This window comes from Protopterus annectens, chromosome 14.part0 (genome assembly GCF_019279795.1).
Source record: "Protopterus annectens isolate FY-2018-M chromosome 14.part0, PAN1.0, whole genome shotgun sequence".
Lineage (NCBI taxonomy): Eukaryota > Metazoa > Chordata > Ceratodontiformes > Protopteridae > Protopterus > Protopterus annectens.
The window spans coordinates 304500876-304515861 of NC_056748.1; the positions used below are offsets into that span (position 1 = coordinate 304500876).

At 42.5% G+C, this 14986-nt stretch overlaps 1 protein-coding gene across 1 annotated transcript in view; it reads right to left on the bottom strand.

Moving 5' to 3' along the window:
* Positions 1-14986, bottom strand: part of LOC122788655 (mitotic checkpoint protein BUB3-like) — a 261072-nt gene that overhangs the window by 156444 nt on the left and 89642 nt on the right. The window contains exon 2 of the mRNA XM_044055551.1: positions 6574-6768. Coding sequence (XP_043911486.1) covers positions 6574-6768 — 195 coding nt within the window. The remainder of the gene's footprint in view (positions 1-6573; positions 6769-14986) is intronic.

Sequence of the window (14986 nt, forward strand, 5' to 3'; positions counted from 1 at the left end):
TATACCTCTACTTTCTTTCACTATGCATTACATTTTGGTAATCTGCTGGCAGGTTGCCCTCAGTCGGCCTGAATATCAAAGTTGTGGGTCCTACATCAGTTGCCATCTCCTCTTCCATGACTTCAGGTCGTCAGGGGTATAAAACATGCAGCAGATGCCATTTTCTTTAGTTTTTCTTGCCCCAGATGTCAGGTGCCCCCCAAATGGGGAGCAAAAAATAAATTATATATATATATATATATATATATATATATATATATATATATATATATGCGCAACTGTAACAAACTTTACCTTCATATAAAAGCAAATACACCACAAAGGCTGTAGAATATAGTGAAGGAAAGAAAAGTTCTAGAAAAAAGGGAGATGGCGGGTGGGTAACCCAGACTGCAACAGTGAATACACTCAAACATCTACATTTATGGTAAGTGTACACAACTGTACTATGTTCTTCGTGTTTCACTGTTGCAGTCATTACATTTGGGATTTGGGTAAAATCCCAAAGCTATGGATGGGAGGTTGGAACTAAACAGCATTAGGAGCGGCTAGAAGGCCATGCAGAACTGCAGTGGCAAAGCCTGTCCTGGACTTAGAGAAGAGAGGCAAATTATAATGCTTTGTAAAACTATGAACAGAGCTCCAAGTATCAGTTTCTAGAATGTCTTTGGTTGGCACCCCTCTGAGAAAAGCTGCTGATGTAGATGCAGCCCTGGTGGAATGTCACCTGATTCCCTTGGGCACCGGTTTACCATGATGTAAATAGCAGAAACGAATGCAGTGGCTTATCCACTTTGAAATAGTCTGCTTTGAAATGGCCTTTCTCTCTGATCCTGCAGCAAATGCCAACTGTAGCTGCTCAGACTTTTAGAGATTTGGTAGTGTTTATGTATAATCTTAGTTGTCTGTATGTCCAAGGAATGCAGAATCCGCTTCCCCTTGTTCTGCGGATTTGGGTAAAAAGTTGGCAGGTGAATAGTTTGGTTAAGAGCCACACTGGATACCACCTTAGGCATAAAGGAAGGATTGGTCCTGAGGGACACCCTGTCCGGGTAAAATGTAATAAAAGGCTCCACAGCCATGAGGGCCTGTAGTTCTGAAACCCTTCTTGCTGAAGTGATTGCCAGAAGGAAAGCGGTTTTCCAAGATAAAAACTTTATATCCACAGTAGCTGCTGGCTCAAATGGAGGCAGGGTGAGCTTTTCCAACACAAAATTGAGGTCCCATGCAGGAGTTGGTGATCTTCTGGGAGGCCTTAAATTTTTGGCCCCTCTAAGATACTGTTTTAGCAGAGGATGAGAAAAGATGGGAGGCTCTGTGTTGTAATGAGCTGAGATGGCAGAGGCATGGATTTTTATTGATGAAAAAGATAGGCCCTTGTCAAGCATCTCCGTCAAGTATTGTAAAATCTGAGGAATATTTGGCTTTGCTGGGTCAGTCCCTTCTGCTTGGTTGCAAGCACAGACTCTCTTCCATTTATCAGCATAAGACTTTCTAGTACTAGGCCTTTTGGCTTCCAAAATTACATCCATCACAGATTTACTAAGAGGTGTTGTTTGAATAATTACATGATCAGCCATGCTGCCAGGTTCAGAGTTTGGAGCTGATTGTGCAGGAATTGATTGTTCTGCTGAGACAGCAGATGAGGTATACAAGGCAAGTACCAAGGAGGGAGTTGAGACATATTCCTTAGAATTAATTCTGAGGCCAGTCCGGAGCAATTGGGATCATTTTTGTTTTTTCCTGTCTGACCTTTAGTAAGACCTTGGGAAGAAGAGGCAGAGGAAAGGCATAGACTAGGACATCCACTTTCCATGCTCGTCTGTGATGAGTCCCTGTGCAGAATTTGTCCAGTTGATAATTTTGGGGAGAGGCAAATAGATCCATGTCTGGGCTCCCCCATTTCTCGGTCATCATGCTGAAGACTTGTGGATCCAGTTTCCACTCGTGAGGGTCCATAAGATTTCTGCTTAGGTCGTCTGCCAGAGTATTTTGTTTTCCTGGCAGGAACTGAGCTTGAAGGTGTACTAGAAAGGTGAAGGCTGTATCCCACAATGCCATGGCTAGTCTGCAAAGGGGGTAGGAATGTGTACCCCCCCCCTGCTTGTTTATGTACCACATAACCGTGGTGTTGTCAGTCTTTATCAGTAGTTGTCCTGGATGAAGTAAGTCCTTGAAGGCAGTCAGGGCACTCTGAACAGCTAACATCTATTTCTGGTTGTCATGCAGATGCATGTGTTTTGGGCTCCATATGCCATGAATGCACCTACCCGCCAGGTGGGCCCCCCAAGCATAGCCTGATGCGTCTGTAGTTAGGGTTTGGTTGGCAGGGGGTAGAGTGAAAGACCGTCCCATGTTCTGGTGACATGCCTCTGCCCACCAAAGAAACTCCTGTTGTAGGCAGGGAATGAGAGGAATCATTGTTTTCAGACTGTGACAATGTTGACTCCATAAACTTTTTAGATACCACTGTAGTTTCCTCATATGCAGTCTTGCATATGGAATTAGTAGAATGCAGGATGCCATGAACCCCAAAGCCTGCAGAATTTGTCTTGCAGTAACTGGGTTTTTGCTGCCATCTGTTTGAAGTAAGTAGTCAGTTGCCTTTGTCTGGCGTGAGGTAAGCCATCTGGGTAGTTGTATTCAAGCTTGCACCCAGGAATGTAATCTTTTGAGAGGGTACCAGTTGTGATTTCTTTTCATTTATTGTGGACCCTAGCCATGTTAAAAGCCTTTTTACAAATGCCAGATGTTGAAGGAATGTCCTTATTTTCTGCTTGAATGAGACCGTCGTCCAAGTAAGGATAGATTTGTATGCTTCTTTGTCTGCAAAATGCAATTACTGGTGCCAGGCACTTTGTAAAGACCCTGGGTGCAGTAGATAAGCCAAAGGGCGCAGTGCAGTGAATTGGTAATGCATAAAGCCAGCCTTGAAGCGGAGGTATCTTCTGCATGATTCCCTTATTGGGATATGCAGGTATGCCTCAAGTCAAGAGTCACTAGCCAAGCGTTCTTGCCCAGCATGGGCAGAAGCTGTTGCAAAGTCAGCATTTTTGAATTCTGGGATGTCCAAGAATGTGTTCAAAATCGATAAGTCCAGTACTGGGCGCCAGGCATTGTCTTTTCTGGGTACCAAGAACCGTCTTGAGTAAAACCCTTGTCCTTTTTCCTGTTCTGGTACGGACTGAATAGCCCCCATATCCATGAGGGACGTAACTTGTTTCTGTGCCTCTGCCCATTGATTTTGTGGCAGATCTGGCCAACCATTAGGAATTGGCAAGGTATGGAAATGAAATCTGTATCCCTGGGATACTATGTTTAATACCCACTTGTCCTGGGTTATTAACTGCCAATTTTGAGCATGAAGTGCTAGTTTTCCCCCTAAGGGGGCTGCCAAAAGATGAGTGCTTGGTGATGGCAGAGGGAAGTCATTGAGACTGTTTACTGTAGGGTTGTGATTTGTTTCCTCCAGATTTGGAGATAGAGGCACCCCATTGCTTTGACCTGTAAGAACCCTGTGATTGGTATCTAGAGCCTTTTGAGCACCTAGATTTGCCCCATGAGTCTGTCAGACACAGGAAAGGACCAATTTTTTGTAGGCCAGTGTCAACTGAATCTAGGTGGCTGCACTTGTAAGAAGTCTTTTACAGTTTGCATAGAGTTAGCTTTGTCTTCCATTTTCTTTAAAACCTCTTCTACCTTATTACCAAACAGAGTATCATGCTGTAAAGGTGCATCCAACAATTTAGCTTTAACGTGATCAGGCAGATTTTGCTCCTTGAGCCAGGCATGCCTTCTAATCACAGATCCAGTAACTGCGGCCCTGCAGGAGGCCTCCAAGGAATCAAAACCACATTGCAAAGTATGCTTTCCAACCTGTTCTGCTGCATGCAATAATTCCTGTAATTCTTTATTTTCCACACATTCAGAAATCAACATCAGTTTCGGTTTCAATAATCCCATAACATGCTGTTGATATTTAAGCATATGAAACTGGAAGTTTAAGGCCCTAATTGCCAAGGTTGCAGACATATAAACCTTCTTTCCCCATCTACTCAGAGCCCTGGAATCTCTATCAGAGGTGGTAGGATTCTTAGCTGTTGAGGCCTTTACACCTTTGGGACCCTGTGAGATTGTTCAAAAATCCTGCTGCTGACCCTGAAACTAACATTTGTGGGAGTCAGGAACCCTGTAATATCCATCTGGCTTGCTAGGAGCCGGAGGTAAGGAATCTGGAGCCATGCTTGATTCCGAAAACACATCAACAAGGTCTAATACAGGAGGTATGGCCAAAGGCCTTTGCTGAGGAAGAAGAAAATCCCTAAGCCTCTTTTTTGATTCTGAGAAATCTTGACTCTCCCAATGAAAATGTTCCCACAAAGTATGCAAGGATTCCCCAAAAGAATAATCTTCAGGAGGAGATGCAGATAGGATGGATTCCTCTGCATCCGAATCCTCACAGGGTGGTATAGAAAATTCCTGATCAGAACAGGAATCAGAATAAATAAAAACCTGATCTGAAGATTCTGATCAAGGTAATGAAGTCTTCAGCCATTTTGATAATCTGTTTTTTGGGCATAGAGGCCTGAGCACGTGGCTCATGCATTGGTTTTTTAGCCTTAGAAGTTGTTTTTGTCTTTGTTTTTGAAGCTAGCCTCGGTTTTATATAGAAATGCTGAGGCCTGAAACCCTCAGAAGCCGGTGCCTGCTCAGCGGCTCCGGACCCATCCGAGGGAGAGACATCCGCGGGTACAATACTCTGAGAATCTCGCGGCATGCCGGACTCCACATGGGTCTCGGTAGAGGCCTGCGACTCGAAAGTAGTATGTATCGGGGGCTGCGAAAGCGCATCACTGAGTACCGGCGAACCAGCGACTGGCTTAAGAAAAGCTTCATCAGTTTTGGACCTCGATGGTCTGTCTCTGTCCTTTTCTTTGCATTTTTTGTGAACTCCGGTAGTCGGATTGCTATCGGACGACATTTCAGGGTAGTTAAATCTGCTTCCGAAATATTTTGAAGCAAACCTATACCGACGCTTAATAGTGCGTTGGTTAAATCTAGCACAAAACCGACAGCAAGGCATGTTATGATCTGGGCCTAGGCAAGGAATACAGTACAAATGAAAATCCTTGAGGTATTTGCTTCCCACAAGTAATACAATTATTAACTTTTACTGACATCGGTAAGGAGCAAGAAAAAGTTTCCTCAATGGGGTACTTAGCTTTAATTGAAGACTTTGGTTCTGAAACTCGAATGCGAAAATTTCAGGCGTCGGCCGATTGGCACTTGCGAACTGCTTCTGCTTCGGGCACTGCACGGCAAGAAAGACTAAAAAAAATGGCGTCGGCTGCATGTTTTACACCCCTGACGACCTGACGTCATAGAAGAGGAGACAGCAATCTATGCAGGACCCAAGACTTTGCAGATTACGCAAATGCAATGACTGCAACAGTGAAACACGAAGAACATCCAATTTTCACTGCAGTGTCTTCTGCTCTCTCAGTAAGCAACAAGGCAACTGTATGCGCAAGCTTTTTTTTGCTAGTAACCACAGTGGAAATAATAGCCACCTTTATCCCACTTTCATAAGGCTTATTTTCAGCAATCCCAGGTGGAATGCTACAACTGGAAAACATCCTCTGCTACCACTGAAAAGGCTCAACACTGGTAAAAACTAGATACAAACCAGTCGTGTCAGGGGATACCCATGATTTAGGATACTGCAGCTAGGCTACTAATGGTTCCCTGGATCAACACCCTAGTATTGACTTAGACATCCTAGCTGCACAGACACCAGAGATACCCATACGCACACACTGGACAGCCTAAGCTGCTGCAGAAACCTACAGTAACACCATAAAAGCAGATACTGTTGAAAAATCATCATAAAGCAAACGCAAAGTTAATGCTGAAATAAGTCTCCCACACAAAAAGAAATACTGCCCAAACAAAGGAACATGGATGAGAAATCAACCCAGTCATACTGCCCATACAATACCATCAAGCAGTGTGAAATCCTTCTACAAAGCCTGAATCAGGATGGAAAGGAGGAGTTCAAGGAACATAAAAGTACTCTTAGGAAAACACGGGGCAATGTAACACGTACATGGGTGATCCTGATAGCAATATAATGGGATGATATGCTATTTGTTAGAGACAGTGATGTGACACCCCAATCACCACCGCTCACTCACGATGGTACTATGACACGCACACACACACACCTCCAACCTCCTCACACTCATGCGAGAATAAAGCACTACATATGCCACTTTAATATCATGGTTTCAGTATTAATCATTCAAAAGCACTGCACAAAATTAGATACTCCCACCAACAACTGGACATGCACACATCTGTCCCACTTCTCCAGGCCATATGCCTTAATAATGCAAGTGCTGTCACACACAGAATAATCCAAAAACAAACTACAAGGAATAAATATCGCAGGCAGCACAAGAAGAAGATTTAAAGTGCTAAACAAAAGAAACAAAGAACATATCATAAGCTAGTGTCACATCTTAAATCTACTCGGAAAAACATTATAGTTAATATAATCTGCCCTCTACTTACATGAAATGCACAATCAAGAACAGCACCAGAGTGCTGATACTTCAGTCTCATGGTGTTGGCATGGACATCATACAAACGAACGGTGGAATCCCATGAAGAAACAAGCAAGAACTGTGATGTATTTGGACTAAATTTAACAGCAGACACACCATCGTCTGGAGCCTGGTTAAGTTTGAATTCATTTGTACCAGTCATCTAAACAAAAAGGGGAAAAAAGTCAGACCTGGACATTTCTGGAAAAAAGTCAAAATAAAAACCTTATGAGAAAAATATATATTAATTTTCAATATCTATAGCACAGTACAACATAAGTAAACTTGTTCAAGAGATATTTAATACAAAATAAATGAATGAAGACATCAGCAACAGAGGTGGGATTTCAACACATTTTTCTGCTCAAAGTCCAAATACTAAATTTGTGAATTAAAAAGCTATATGCATTTGAAAACCTCTAAACCACATTCCTCAATATCTAAATGCGTCTCCAGAGCCATGGACAAGGGTAAGGTAGTCCACACAGCCTATCTAGACCTTGCCAAGGCCTTTGACACCATCCCCCACTCTGGAATCATAGATGAACTTACTAAGATGGGCATTAATCCCTACGTCACCCAATGGGTTGCTAACTGGCTTACTGACAGAACCCACACTGTAAAAGCAGCAGACTCCAAATCCAGCTCCAGACAAGTGACAAGTGGAGTACCTCGGGGTTCAGTCCTGGGACCGCTCTTGTTTGGCATCTACTTCTCTGAAGTACAGGCCAACACTAAGGGACTCTGGATAACAAAGTTTGCAGATGACTGCAAACTGGGAGCCATTATGACTCTCCAAATTATGTGGATACTCTACAAAAGGGCCTTACAGAAACAGATGCTTAGTGCCAGAGCCATGGGCTCAAGCTCAATGCCAAGAAATGCAGTTATCCCCTTTGGGAAAAAACATGTATCTGTGAATTACCATATAGGTGGCAGTACACTAAACACCGAAAGTTTGATAAGAGACTTAGGGACACAGGTGGACAGTAGTCTCACCTTCGATAACCACATCGCCACAACAGTCAGGAAATCTTTCTATGTGGCACACCTCATCACTAAGGGCTTTTCATCCAGAAAAAAAGGATGTCATTGTCTCACTGTACTCATCCCTCATTAGACCCATTATAGAATACAGTGTCCCGTTTGGTATGCACCTCTCAAGACATCTGCAACAACTGGAAAGGCCATAGAAATACCTCACTAAAAGAATCACAGGCCTAAAGCAGATGCCCTACGCTGACCGCCTTAAAAAACTCCAGCTATACTCTGTCGCATATCGTCTACTCAGAGGCGATCTTTGCTTAACATACAAGGCCATGTCAAATCCAGAGCTGTTCGACATGTTACACTTAAAGAAACCCCAATCCCTCAGAGCCACACGCTCCAGGGATCTAAACCTTGTCATCACAATAAACAAACCATGCTTGAGGGATAGGTTCCTGACCCAGAGACTCCCCAGACTCTGGAATAGATTGCCCATATATGTCAAGCAGAGTGCCTCTTTGGTCCTCTTCAAAAGGAACCTTGACGATTGGATGGGAGAAAGGAAATTCACCCCGGGGATCATGTCAGTCGCCCTGCTAGACAGGGGTCCAGGGAAGTAAATAATGTGGGAAGAAATAGCCGGGAAATTGTTATGGCTAGGCTTGTATAGGCCCTAGGGCTGATAGCCTAGTACCAACCTATGAACCTATGAAAAAGGGCAACTAAGTATCAAACCAAAAAGAACAAATTAAGGCACAACACCATTCGTAACTACGCAAAAAGGCACTATCATTTTCAATGCCTTTTCATAAATTAAACTAGACCAAAACATTCCCCTCTCCCACATAGGTCTGTTGCTAGCATTTATTAAACAATGATGAAGAAAAGCCTACTGCTGAACTGCCAAATCACAGGCCAGGTATTATGGAATGCTACAGAATTATGCAAACATGGCAGATGTACACTTTGTAAAGAAAAGTTTCCTCAGAGACTCCCATAAAAAAAGCTTTATGATGTCTGCAAAACGTAGGAACAATGCCTCTTGTTTTTGAGATACTACACCTCTATGGTATTCTATTTTAATAACTGTCTGATGGTAAGGTGCTCTTGCTTATATGTATTGCACATATATGCAGATAAGCTTCTAAAAGGAACTTTTAAGTGTATAAAGGTCCTTTAAACTTAGATTGCATGGACTGGTCCTCAAAAAAAGAATGGTTACAAGTTAATACCTGGTTCCAAAAATGGGGGTCGCCTTTGTTACACATACGCATTCTAGACTGACTAAATGCAAGATGTCATCAAGTCAGAGATCCTGCCTTGTAAATGCTTACTGGTAGCTTACAAATGGTGTCAAGTCCATCTGCATCCTATGCTGAAGACGTCCTCAGCTAATGGAATTCAGAATGACACAAACTAGCACCCCTTCTAATATGACAATACACCTAAACTGTGACAGACTTGGTTGAGAGGGATGGGCCTGCTCATCCAAGTCTATTGTGAAGGTAACTACACAATTTTTATTTCTTGGAAGAGAACGTCTGGATGAACATAATGGTTGTGTTGGCTATTACTGCAAACAACCACAAATTAAAATATGATGCATGTCCATACATTGATGGAGGTATTCCCTGCTATTACAACACTGAGGAAAGATGTACTGGTAATGCCTGGACTCTGCTGGACCACAAGGAGGGAATAGTACAGATGAAAAGCTCCTTATTTGGCCTTTCATAAAGGCATAAGTTAAGGAGTTTAAACTAAAGAGTCAGTAGTTTAGAAATCCTCCTGGCCAAAGTGACAGTCACCACAAAGAATTTTCCAAAAAAGGAATTTTATGTTTGCACATCTTGAACTGAGGAACATTAGTTCTTCTTGCACAAGACAGAGATCCCACAGTAGGAACAGGTCCTCCAATACTCTCAATAAAAAAGTCCTGTTTAACAGACCTAAGAAACCAGCGGTGAGAATCATAGCGCAAATCATATAAGGATGTTAGTTGCTCTTCTGTCAAAGCTCACCTACATTCAGAACAGAAAATTACAGTTAATATTCCGACAGTGGGGATGGGAGCAGAAAAGGGGTCCCAATCATTTTGAGGTGGTGAAGATAGAAAACTACATTTGTTTATCTTTGCAGGTTTTGCCCATCTGGTTCTAAAAATTACAGACCATCTGTACCAATCTAGAAGTCAAAAAGTGCTGCTACTCCTTAATGGAAGTGGAGAAAGTCTACAGTTAAACAAAGGGAATGAATGTCTGGGTATGGCTATCCCAGTAGTTGAGAAAGAAGGATCTCAAGAGAACATAAAGACTGCCCCAACACATAAGGTAGAAGCAGGGCAAAAAGTCAATGGCATAATGGAGATGTGAGAATGATTTTTTATTTGTACTGCTTGACTTTTTGCATGGATTTCATCACAAAAGGAAACAGTACAAGCATAGTTCCAGGAGGCCATTTCTGGACCAGACAAGTCCTTCTAATGTTCTATGCTGGAGGGATTAACAAAAAGAAGCTGCTGGATTTGTCACTGTTTGAGAAGGCAAAAAGGCCACAACAAGGCTTGGCCACTCAAGAGGAAAGCTTTCATACCATTGAAGAGTAGAGGGACAACTCATGAGGCATCAGCAGACAGGGACTAAGCCTGTGTCCTTAAGTACACTGACCTGAAGATGGTGATTAGATAACACATCTTATTCCCAGCTCTGTGCATTCTGAATCAAGCTATAAACAGGCATCACACATTATTCTAATCATAAGATCTGGAAGGCAGATGCACCAGCTAATTGGAACACTAGAAATGTTTTTTTTTCAGTAGGTCTATCATTTCATCAAGTAAGTCTTGAGTTGGACTAAGCTATATACTGGAACTGATGCCAACACAGTTTATAGTCGTTTAGAAGAAAACTCAAAAGAAAGGAAGTCATATGGAACAAAGGATCATTTGTTACTGGACAAGAGTAAAAAGGGGCAGAATCTATGTAAGGCATGACTAGATTACAAAAAAGCACTTGACAGCTTCCCACATTCAAGGATAAAGGAGTACATACAGATGTACAAGACACACCCTACATTGATCAATTACATTATAGTGACCATGAAATAGTGGCAAACCACTATGATAAAGTAGAAATTATTATCCCAGGGATAAAAATTCAAAGAGGGATACTGCAGGATGGCTCTGTCACCGCTGCTTTTTTGTCTTGTCCTTAACCCATTAAGCTATCTACATAATAGATTAGGTCATGGTTACAACTTGGTTACTAGAAAATAATAATGCGTAAAGACTTCTCATCTACCTTTTGTAGATGATTCAAAAACTGTACAGTTCATCAGATGAGGAACTGAAAGCACAAATGCAATGGTTAAAACCTTTTTAGAGGATACAAGAATGTCTTTTGGTCTTGATAAATGTGCAAAAGCAACATTTAGATCAGGAAAGCTGCAGCACCAAGAAAGTACCAATCTGAGACAGGAATGTGATCTAAAGGAACTGGAGCAGGAGGGAGTGTATCGATATCTGGGAACTTAAGGAGGATTGACAACAACACATGATCAAAAGCGAACAAAACTCAGTAAGGAATATTTTAGGAGACTAAAATTAAGACTAAAAAAGTACAGCTGTGTACACTTACCATAAACGTAGATGTTCAAGTGTATTCACTGTTGCAGTCATTACATTTGGGTAATCTGCTGGCAAGTTACACTTAGTCGGCCTGATTAGCAAAGACTTGAGTCCTGCGTCGGTTGATGTCCCTTCTTCCATGACGTCAGGGGTATAAAACATGCAACCGACGCCATTACATCAGTATTTTTTGCCCCAGATGCAGGTGCCCCCCAAATGGGGAGCAAATAAAATTAAAAAACACAAAAAATATATACCTCTAATCCCAAAAGCAAATACACCAAAAGGGCTATTAAGCATAGTGAAAGAAACTAGAGGTATAGCCAGAGAAAAATAGGGGGCTGGAGGGAGGGTAACCAGGACTGTAACAGTGAATACACTCGAACATCTACATTTATGGTAAGTGTACACAACTGTACTATGTTCTTCGTGTTTCACTGTTGCAGTCATTACATTTGGGTAGATTCCCAAAGCTATGGTTGAGTGGAGGGAATTATACAGCATTAGGACCAGCTATAAGGCCCTGCAGGACAGCAGTGGCAAAGCCAGCTCTGGATTTACAGAAAAGTGGTAAATGGTAATGTTTGGTGAACGTAGAACTGAGCTCCAGGTAACAGCTTCTAGAATGTCCCTGGTAGGAACACCTCTGAGAAAGGCTGTAGAAGTAGATGCAGCCCTGGTGGAATGAGATCGGAACCCCAGGGGGATAGATTTTCCATGGTGCATATAGCAGAAACGAATACAATGACTTATCCATTTGGAAATGGTTTGCTTTGAAATAGCCTTTCCCTCTGCCCCTGCAGCAAATGCCACCAGCAGTTCAGATTTTTTGTCCTGTTTAAGTAAAATCTAAGTTGTCTGTGTACATCCAATGAATGCAGAATCCGCTCCCCCTTGTTCTGTGGATTGGGAAAGAAAGTTGGCAAATGAATGGTCTGATTAAGAGCCACACTGGATACTACCTTAGGCATGAAGGATGGATTGGTCCTGAGATACCCTGTCACATGAAAAATGATGAAAGGCTCCACTGCAAAAGAGCCTGTAATTTCGGAAATCCTTCTAGCTGAAGTGACTGCTTAAAAGAAAGCTGTTTTCCAGGAGAGAAATTTTAAATCTGCAATAACAGCTGGCTCGAAAGGAGGGAGACTGAGCTTTTCCAATATAAAATTGAGGTCCCAAGCAGGGGTTGTCTTAAGGTTTTGGCCCCTCAGACACTGCTTTAGCAGAGGATGAGAGAAGAGGGGAGGTTCTGTGTTGTAATGAGCTGAAATGGCTGCGGCATGGAATTTTATGGAAGAAAAGGACAGGCCCTTGTGAAGCATCTCAGTTAAGTATTGTAAAATCTGAGGAATGTTGGGCACTGCTGTGCTTATCCCTAGAGACTGGTTCCAGGCACAGAATCTTTTCCATTTATCAGCATAAGATTTTCTGGTACTAGGCCTCCTTGCCACCAAAATGACATCCATCACAGGTTTGCTGAGGAATGCTAAGGGTGAAATTAGGTGATTAGCCACGCTGCAAGATTCAAAGTTTCGAGCTGCGTGTGCAGAATTTGGTTGTTCTGCTGAGACAGTAAGTAAGGTGTCTGAGGCAGGTGCCACGGTGGAAGGTGTGACACTGCGCAGGAGTGGGTACCAGTGCTGGCGAGGCCAGTCTGGAGCAATCAAAATCATTTTTACTTTGTCCCGTTTGACTTTTAGTAGAACTTTGGAGAGCAGAGGCAGAGGAGGAAAGGCATAGACCAACAGTTTTTTTTCCAGCTGAAGGATAGAGCATCCACTTTCCAGGCTTTTTTGTGACGTGTTCTTGTGCAAAATTTGTCCAACTGATAGTTGTGGGGTGAGGCAAAAAGATCTATGTCTGGGCTCCCCCATTTGCATATTTAACATGATGAAAATCCGTGTTTCCAGTTTCCATTCGTGTGGGTCCATGAGATTTCTGCTTAGTTCGTCTGCCAGAGTATTCAGCTTTCCTGGCAGGAATTGAGCTTGTAGTTGTACTGGATAGGTCAAGGCCGTGTTCCACAATGCCATGGCTAGTTTGCAAAGGGGGTAGGAGTGTGTACCCCTCTGCTAGTTTATGTACCACAACCGTGGTGTTGTTTGTCTTTATCATTAATTGTCCTGGATGAAGATAGTCCTTGAAGGCTGTCGTGCATTCTGCACGGCTAGCATTTCTTTTTGATTGATATGAAGGTGCACTTGATTTGGGCTCCATTTGTCCTGAATGCACTTCCCTGCCAGATGTGCCCCCCAAGCATAGTCTGATGACTCTGTAGTTAGGGTTTTGGGCGGCAGGGGGTGGTGTAAATGACAGTCCCTTGTTTTGGTGGCAGGCCTCTGCCCACCATAAGAACTCTAGCTGCATGCAAGGAATGATAGGAATCATTGTTTCCAGAGTGTGACAATGCTGACTCCATAGACTTTAAGTACCACTGAAGTTTCCTCATATGCAGTCTTGCATATGGAATTAGAAGAATGCAGGAGGCCATGAACCCCAAAGCTTGCAGTATTTGCCGTGCAGAAAGTAGGGTTTTTGTGGCCACCTGTTTGAAGTAAGTCACCAAATGAATTTGCTTCTCTGGCGTAAGGAAAGCCATCTGGGCAGTTGTATTCAAGCTTGCACCTAGGAATGTAATTTTTTGAGGGGGTACCAGTTGTGATTTATTTTCATTTATAGTGTACCCTAGACAAGTTAGAGCCCTTTTTACAAACAGACAAGTTAGAACCCTTTTTACAAACGCTAGATGGTTTAGAAGAGTGTTCTTGTTTTCTGCCTGAATTAGACAATCGTCCAGGTATGAATATATATGAATGTTTCTTTGTCTGTAAAATGCAATTACTGGTGCCAGGCATCTTGTGAAGACCCTGGGCGCAGTAGATAAGCCAAAGGGCAGTGCAGAGAACTGGTAATGCAAGTAGCCTGCTTTGAAGCGGAGGTATTTTCTGCAAGATTCCCTGATTGGGATATGCAGTTAAGCCTCTTAAATCTAGAGATGCCAACAAGGCATCTTTGCCTAGCATAGGAAGTAACTGGTGAAGAGTCAGCATCTTGAATTTTGGAATGTCCAGTGTGTATCAGTGTGTATACCAAGATTATATATTCCTCATTCTGAAGTAAATAGTGTGGGAAGAAATAGCCAGGGAATTATGGCTAGGCTTGTATAGGCCCTAGGGCCAATAGCCTAGTACCAACCTATGAAGGTATGAGCTTCCTCAAAATTGATGTGGATAGATCTGCAATTGTAGGACTGCATACATACCTCCTGATTTCACCAGATCTAAACATAGTGACAGGTTTAAAACATGAGGAGTGCAAGTCTAAGATGACTTCCTTGCCTAGTTTAACAGAAGCATATTGGTGTCAAGGAGAAATGGAAATCAAATCAGAAAAGACCCAAACCAGGCAGCAAAAGACTATAACAAAAACATAAGAAAGAATATAAGAAGAATCAGATGAAGAGACAAGAAAAGTGGAAATGGCATAAATATAACTGCAGGTCCAGAAAATTCCTGGAACAACCTCATGTCGATCAGGATCTGACAAGAATGGTTAAGGAGTGGTGAATTTAAACCAAAAGATGAAGAAAAAAAATTATGTACTCACCATAACATTCCACTTCAGTAGTTGTACTTCATTTTTCTGCAACCTGTGGGTATTCGGATCCATTTCAGATCCAAGCGGGCAACTTTACAAGCATCTGCTTCGAGCTCCAAGCTCCTCCCCCTTACCCATAACCATCTCCTACCTTCCCTCAAATAGAGTTTGC